This window comes from Chinchilla lanigera, unplaced genomic scaffold, assembly GCF_000276665.1.
Source record: "Chinchilla lanigera isolate Chin_1 unplaced genomic scaffold, ChiLan1.0 scaffold00043, whole genome shotgun sequence".
In the NCBI taxonomy this organism is placed as follows: domain Eukaryota; kingdom Metazoa; phylum Chordata; class Mammalia; order Rodentia; family Chinchillidae; genus Chinchilla; species Chinchilla lanigera.
Window position 1 is genome coordinate 1,229,632 of NW_004955444.1, and position 7,593 is coordinate 1,237,224.

At 53.6% G+C, this 7,593-nt stretch overlaps 1 protein-coding gene across 4 annotated transcripts in view; it reads left to right on the plus strand.

Moving 5' to 3' along the window:
• The first annotated feature begins 1,098 nt into the window (after positions 1 to 1,098).
• Positions 1,099 to 7,593, plus strand: part of Tpd52 (tumor protein D52) — a 31,110-nt gene continuing 24,615 nt past the window's right edge. Inside the window, exon 1 of one of the 4 annotated variants that reach the window (XM_005392060.2) lies at positions 1,099 to 1,338. In XM_005392060.2, coding sequence (XP_005392117.1) covers positions 1,203 to 1,338 — 136 coding nt within the window. In that variant the 5' untranslated portion in view covers positions 1,099 to 1,202. The remainder of the gene's footprint in view (positions 1,339 to 7,593) is intronic. The other 3 variants (XM_013518179.1, XM_005392062.2, XM_005392063.2) reach the window with 3 other exon arrangements.

Genomic DNA, 7,593 nt, shown 5'->3' on the forward strand with positions numbered 1-7,593 from the left:
GACTTGCCATAGAGTACAACATGTGACTAAAAGAAAAATTAAAAATCAGTCACAAGTTGAGACGAATATAGACTACCTGGGTGCATGTATATTTTATACACTAGACACTAATTTTTTAATGCTTAAAATACATTGGGTATTATATTTGCTTCTAATTCAGGGAGAATGTATCAAGTTCTGTTTTTCTCAGGTGGATTTGCAAGGAGAGAACTCCGCTTCTGCTGTTATGCAGTGAAGACCCTTGCCCACTAGGGGCCACCTGGGGGCCTTTTTTTTTCACCTTCTTGAGATTACCACAAGCCAGGGAGCTGCAGTGCTATGAGCAGAGGCCCTCAGGAAGCTGCAGAGGTTCTGTTGAGAGACTTCTACCCAAGGAAATGGATTTGGTGTTGGAAATTCTGTTTTATGAGCCAACTGCTGCCCCGCCCCTGCCCTAGGGGCCGTGCCAAGACAAATAGGCTTAGTGTGGAACGGGCAGAGCTGGGGCCCTGGTCACACAGGCGTGCAGGCCACAGAGGAGCCGCACCTCCATGGGCTCTGCTCTTGCAGGTGAAGCACCGCCTACCTGACAGTGAGGAGAGAGAAAGGAAAGCAAGAACAAGTCCGATTAAAAATTTTATGCTGGCGGCGCAAAGTCCACTGTGGATAAAATCATGATGGGAGTACAGCTTTATTTTTGTGTCAGGTTTTACTTAGAAAGCTGGTTGCTAACAGGAAGCTTGGCTTTCACAATTCGATGGCAAATCCACGGTGGAAAAAAAAATCGCCCAGATGGCACTTGCGGGAGATTACTGGCCGATAATCCTTCCGTGTCCCAGAATGTTAACCCTCCCCTGCCGTAGTTGTGGTCAGCAGGCTCGTTAAAAAGGTGTAGTTTCTTATACCGTCAAGCTCGGGCTGAGTGACACCGCGAGCCCAGAGCCCAGCCCGCCTTTGTGTGCGGAAGCCGGCCCCACGCCCCTGCCAGGCTGTTCCTTGTTGACCCAGCGGAGCAGCAGGTGGTGCGCGGAGCCCTCCCCAAGTCACTTATTAAAAGGCCTGCTTGCGGGAGCCACACCTGGGCCCAGCGCGGGGGCGGGGCCTCGGAGCCGGGAAGCTAGCTCGGCGAGCCTGCTGAGCCCGAGGGAGTGAGGCCGGAGGGACCCGAGGCCACGGAGGGCGCTCAGGCGGCCCGAGAGCCATGCGTTCTGCCTCTGCCTGGGATGGATCACAGAGACCCCGACTTATGTGAGGACTACCAGTCCCCGTTTGACTTCGACACAGGAGTGAACAAAAGCTATCTCTACCTGTCCCCTAGTGGGAATTCATCTCCACCCGGATCACCTACTCCGAAATTCGGTAACTACTTTCTGTAGCATTAGGTTGCTGTCATAAAACCTAGACATAAGGGGGGTTAACCTGGTTTTAAAGCTACTAATGAGTAAGATTTTCCAGCATTTGCAGTGTTGTAAGTAGTTAGCAGAGCTGTTCTAGGTCTGAAGCGGAGAGAGGACGGCTTGCTCAGTATTTGGCCAGGTGTATGTGTATGTGTGCCGGGAAGTTAGATTTTGAAGTTAGTGCCATGTCTGTGCTGTTCTGACCACTCTGAGTTCCGTGAGCTCGTTATTAGCCAGTATCACAGAAGAGGAAAATTGGAAGGCCATGGTTCCTAGTTGCCTGTGCAGTTTATGAAGACCGCCTTCGTCTTTGTCTTCGGCAGAAACAAGATCCATGCACCCAGAGCACAGGGCTGATCCAGATGTCCTGGATTTTGCTCTGGGAGACTGAGAGCAGTTTACAGAAGTACCGAGGCAGGGCGCTGCGTTAGCGAAGGGAGCCTCGAAGCGACCGTGCCTGTGGGAGCAGTCATCCCGGCTTTGGGCTGAGAGTGTCCTGGAGTCCGAGCCGCGGTCAGGGCGGGCTCCTCTTTATCAGCTCCTTTGCAGGCCGGCATTTTACCGCCAGTGCCGGAAGGCGGTGGAATGACTTCCGCTGTAGCCAGCCAGGGAGGCAACAAGGTTTTCTTAGAAGTAGTTAACGAGTGAAGACTAGGTTGCACTTTTTAGTTGATGTTGATTTGTGCATTTCTGACGTACATGGCGGTCACATTCGTCACAGGAAATTTGTACACAGTCTTCGCTCTTTCTTCCCTTCCCCCACCTCCCTCCAGCCTTTCTTCCCTATTTGTAAAAGTGTTTTTCTCTTTAAAGATGGCACATGGGTAATGCAGACAGCAAGTGGTGTAGAGTCCACATGAAACCCAGTTTTAAGTATTTGAGGTTTGTGTCGTTGCTGGCCATTGGGAGTGTGCTAAGGTAGTGTTCCTCTAATCTCTTTGTGTGTGTGTGTGTGAGAGAGAGAGACAGAGACACAGAGAGAGACAGAGACAGAGACAGGGTCTCGCTGTGTAATTCAGGCTGGCCTTGAGCTCACTTTGTAGCCCAGGCTGGCCTTGAACTTGCGAAGATCCTCCTGCCTCAGCCTCCCGAGTGCTGGGATGACAGGCGTGTGCCACCACGCCTGGCCAGTGCTCTGCTAATCTAGATTGCAGTTGGTTGCCACCTCTCTGCCATGGAGATTTGGACTTCCAGGAGGGGGAAAATGTTGAAAGAGCCCAGGGGCTAGAGCTGGTCTCTGGAAGTGAGGGCTCCGGACAGCAGCCAGCGTCTGCTGGGGAGTGGAGCTTTCACCGACCTGCTTCTTTGCGACTTTCCTGCCTTTCCTGTGTGGCCCACCTGGGGATGTGTGATACAGGGGTCTGGGCTCCTCTCTGCCCGGCCCGGAGGCCAGAGCAGCACACATGGGGGTGGGGCAGGACCAGACCCCCATAACAGTGCCTGCACGAGGCGGGAACAGCCTTTGGGAAGTCAGAGCTGCTGAAGTCCTGTGAGGGCAGGCGCCGAGGTCCCCCAGACCAGCGCGCGTCCTGGTCACCTCGGCCCCTGTCCCCAGTCCCCCTTTGCCGCAAAGTGCAGTGTTAAGAGTTAGTGTTTTAGAGTTATCGTTACAGCTCCAGTAGCACTCTGAAGGCTCTGGGGATTCTGGGATTAAAAATTTTGTGGAAGAGCAGAGGGACAGTCACCACTAAGAGCCAAGTCCCGTGTACCTGTGAGTGCTCGTGCCTAGTGGTTTGCATGGGTTAGGAGAGGGAGTGAGTAGTAAACACGGGGAGACCACCACTAGCAGCCATCAGGTAAGAACAGGTGGTTTGGGGTGGGGTCCGGGCGACCTCACAGTTGGCGTCTTCTTGCCCCAGCCTCACTGAGAGGGTCGGATTACAGGTGTGCGCCCGCACGCCTGGCTTCATGGTGAGCCTCAAATAGCCAGATACTGTACACTTAGGGACCCCGAAAGTGACTGCCAGTCTTTGTGCGTGGTGTCCATCAGGGCATGTGGGGTCTGCAGCCCTGTTTGCACATCAAACGCAGAGGGAGTGAATACGTATCTTCTGAGTGTTTGTGTGCTTTGTATTTCTGTGTAGAAGCTCTTAAGATTAGTACTTAGGAATCCACGTAAGCCTGGCATGGTGGTGCACGCCTGTAATCCCAGAACTTGGGAGGCTGAGGCAGGAGGATCGCTGCCAGTTCAAGGCCAGCCTGGGCTACATAGTGAGTTCAAGTCCAGCCTGAACTACACGGTGGGGAAAAAAGAATCCATATGAAAGTTCATGTGGCTTCTCGCCATGATGTGCTTTCTTAATCAGATGAGGAGGAGGGGTGTAAAAGGGCATCTACTCAGAAAGGCTGGGAACACTGCTCCGAAAAAGTCTGTTCTTTAATATTTGGCCAAAATGCCACAATGGGGCAGGAGAGCGTAGTAAGGTTGCGTTATGGACGGGCGGTTAAGAACTGGTCAGAGTGAAGGGGAGGGGGAGAGACAGTGGTGGAAGGAAAGGCGGCTTGTAAACCGGGGCATCTGCTCTTGGCACGTCGAGCCCAGGCTGGGTGGCCCTGCTCGTTGGCTCCCGAGCCTCATAAACACGGGGACCGGTGCGGGAGGCGGATTTTAGGAAACACATGTGTGATGTACTCTGATGTTTTTCACTGTCCTGTTCCATTTTCCTTTCTTTGTAAATGCTTGTCTGGTACCGGGTGACTTTCACAGCTACTAGCTTGAAAACACTTACTATGTAATAAGTTCCAGCATTTGGAATGTAAGCAGCTTATGGGTGTCAGTCTGTCTTTCAGTGCTTCTCCCAGGCACCTGGAATAGTGCCTGACAGTTGTGGCTCAGCAAATGCTACTGAATGAGTGAGTGAAACTGGCTGGGACTGGTTCACACTCCGGTGACTTCACAGAGGTGAGCGCTGAGTCGGGCAAGCTGTGGTGTCCCCAGCTCGGCACGTCAGCCTGAGCCGGCCAGCACTTACCTCCGTTCTGGAGCTGGTGGCCGTGCTTCAGACCACAGCCCCCAGGCCTGTCTGGAAGTGGGTGACACAGAGCGGGTTAGTCACTCCAGGCGTCCCCTCTCGTTGGTCAGGCTGTCCCTGTGGGTGATTTGTCGCCCTCTCGGACCTGAGCGTTTCGTGCTGTATTCAGAGCTGCCCTTAACACAGCGTTTTTCTTTCTAGGAAAACTTGCAAGGAAAATTTCCCAGATGTTTCTGTAGACTCTGTTCCACCCAGGAACTTTCTGAGAAGACAGGAGACACAGACCTGACTTCGAGCACGCTTAGTTCTTTCTAGTGACTTTAGAAATCATGGGCAATTGAAAAAATCACTTTAGTATTATCTGAAATGCTGAAGAATGAGAGGTAGTCTTACTTAGCTCATAGTTTTCTTTCTGTTTTACCCCCCCCCTTTTTTTTTTTTTTTTAAATGATCTCAGAGACCTCAAATAGCAAACACAGCCAGGGTTTACGAAATGAAAACCAGAGAGGATCTGAATTGTTGAACTTACTCCTGGAAAGGAACTTGAAGGATGTGAGACTCGTCCCTTCTGGGGATCCCCGATTCCGCCAGGGCTGCCCTTTGTCTCTTGCGGGGTGCCCTAGGTCCTGGCTTGACCCTTGCCCTCTGCAGGGTGGCTGGTGGGAGAGCGCTGGCCCTGTGGCCCGTCTGCTCCCCTTGAAGAGGCGCTTTTCCGGGTCCGGTCTGCGTGGAGCGAGCGGGTGCCAGCGAAGTGTTCCAGGTGCTCGCGTGCTCTGCTCTGGCGACCTTGCCTGCCTTCCTCCTCCGCGCTTTCCGTGGCAGTTTGAGGGGTTTCCCTTGGGTGGGAGGTTGGCCTCTGCCCAGGGCCCTGCCTTTCTCTTTCTGCGTTGGAGCCCCGCTTCCCCGCCCGGCCTGCTTTCCTCTTCAGCACCCAGCACACTGCTCAGCCGCTCTGGGCTCTGGTCTGCCCAGGCGGCGCGGTCGTCCCCCCAGCGGCGCTTCCTGCTCCGCGTGCAGCTGCCCTGCGCCTGCGGCCGGAAGGGGCGGGTAACACGGGCAGTAGAGCCTGAGCATCTGAAGCTCCTGGCCCTGCGAAGGCGGTCAGCGCTGGCGCGGTGCTGGCCGCAGCTGTCTTCGGAGCCCCCTGGCCTCTGTCACCGGCTTCACCTTTTGTCCCCTGTGGGCCTCGGTTTCCAGTTCTCACACCAGTGCGGGGATCCTCACCAGGGTGGAGCCCCACCCAGACAGTAATCTGCTCAAAACGTCGGTCAGGCTGCAGCCGAGAAGCCCCATCTTCCCTGAAGAGAGCCCCCTTGTGAGACCTCGTGGTAGCCAGAAACACACAGCAGCGCGCACTTGGGAGGGAGAGCTTACTGTGGCCTTTTCGCGGTCACGGCTGAAGACACTTGCAGCTGTACCTCTGTGTGTCCCGAGGGATGAAAGGGGCGCGCATTTCCTCTGGTTTGTGCTGAGGTGAGGTCCTCCGAGAGACTGACGTTTCTCACTCTCACTTGAAGCCACAGTTGCCGGCAGGACGACTGCACACGCGGTTTTATTTTCTAGCTCAGTCGTGCGCCAGCAGTCTTTCTTGGACGAGGAGTAAACAGCAGCTGCCTTAGGCCTTCCGCATCTTCCTTCATCCTCGCTGGACCTTCTCGGGACCAGGTAATACAGTGGGTGACACTAGTTGTGCCTCACTGTGTAGCCGGTGTCTCCTTGTGTGACACGGAGGTGTGCGACCTCCAGCTAGTGTCCAGGTCACATAGGAGGTGGAAGTTGCGTTTCTTTTGAGAAGTGAGATTTTGTGTCTGTTTTGAATAGGAAAATCTTTATTGATTAAGTAGTGAACTGTAAATACAAGGTACATCACGAGGCCAGGCCGTGTTCTCGCCTGCCTTTCCTTTCGCTGTGGGTCGCCTGTGTGCTTGCCTGTGACCCACACATGTGGACCGTCCTCGGTCAGGGGGTGGGGATGGGATTGAGGGGCTGAGAGGTGAGGCCTGACAGCCCAGCCTGGTGGAAGGGGAGAGAAGGATATGCCGCGGTGTCCCCAAAAGTGAGGGAGGATGGGAAACGATTTCCCCTGTGCCCACTTTGTGGATAATGGGCTTAGGGCTTTTGAGGATGGACATTTGGTCAAAGGTGGCCCAGCTAGTAAATGGCTAAGTGAGTTTTTCTGTTCCTTTCCGCCTGTATTATTTTCCTAGTGTGGCCCTAATAAAGTACCGCAAACTGAGGAGGCTGAAAACAGGACATCAATTGTTGTATTGTTCTGGAGGTTGGAAGTCTGAAGTGGAGGTGTCTGCAGGGCCATGTTCCCTCTGAAACCTTAGGGGAGCCCTTCCTTGCCTCCTGCTGGAGGCTGCCTGCAGTCCTTGGCTTGTGGCCACAGCACTCTGGTCTCTGCCTGTAGCACCATGGGTGTCATCCCTGAGTCCCTGCTCTGGGTCTTCACACAGCACTCCTCCGTAGGCCTCCGGTCCCATTTCCACTTCACATGGTCAGCAGCTATTGAATTGTTGCTCACCCACGTGCTGGGTGAGCACACCTTAACCTGGTTAGCTCTGGAAAGACCGTTTTCACACAGACCCTCCTCTAGGTACAGGAGCTAGCGCACTGAATGGATCTTTGAGGGGACGCAGTTTTCACAGTGCCATCTCATTTCAGAGCCCATGCTTGCCCTTTTCTGCTGTTTAAAGATCTTTCCCCTTCTCAGGCTCCTTATCTTTATACAGTGACGGGCTGAGATTAAATGCTCCCAAATTCACCTCAGATCTACAATTATGTGAAGATGGCTACGGCTGTTTTAATCACCCTAGCAAGTCTCCAAGGCAGGGAAGTTGGTTTTCCTGGAGTGAAGGGCAGAGGGGGCTGGGAGCAGGGCCCTCAGCAGGGCGCTGCTTGATTGCAGCTCTGGGATTGTCTACAAAAGCCAGTGCCCATTTGTTGTTGTTGTCGAAATTCATGGAAATACATGGTGAATGGAGGTGGGTGAGTTGCAGCGGAAAAGAGAGAAATCTACTTGGATTAAGCTTTAGCCAGTAAATCCTGTCAAATAAAATATTTTTTACATTTGTTCCGATGCAGGCACTGTGGGTTCTGAGGTGGGAAGAGGAGGAAGTGACATCAGGACTTTATAATCCAGAACTGGGGATGAGTGCGGGGCTGAACTCTCACATCCTCCCTGCGGCGTCCTCCCTGTCACCTTTCCTGTCCCCTTCCCTACCTCATGTCCTCCCTCCCCC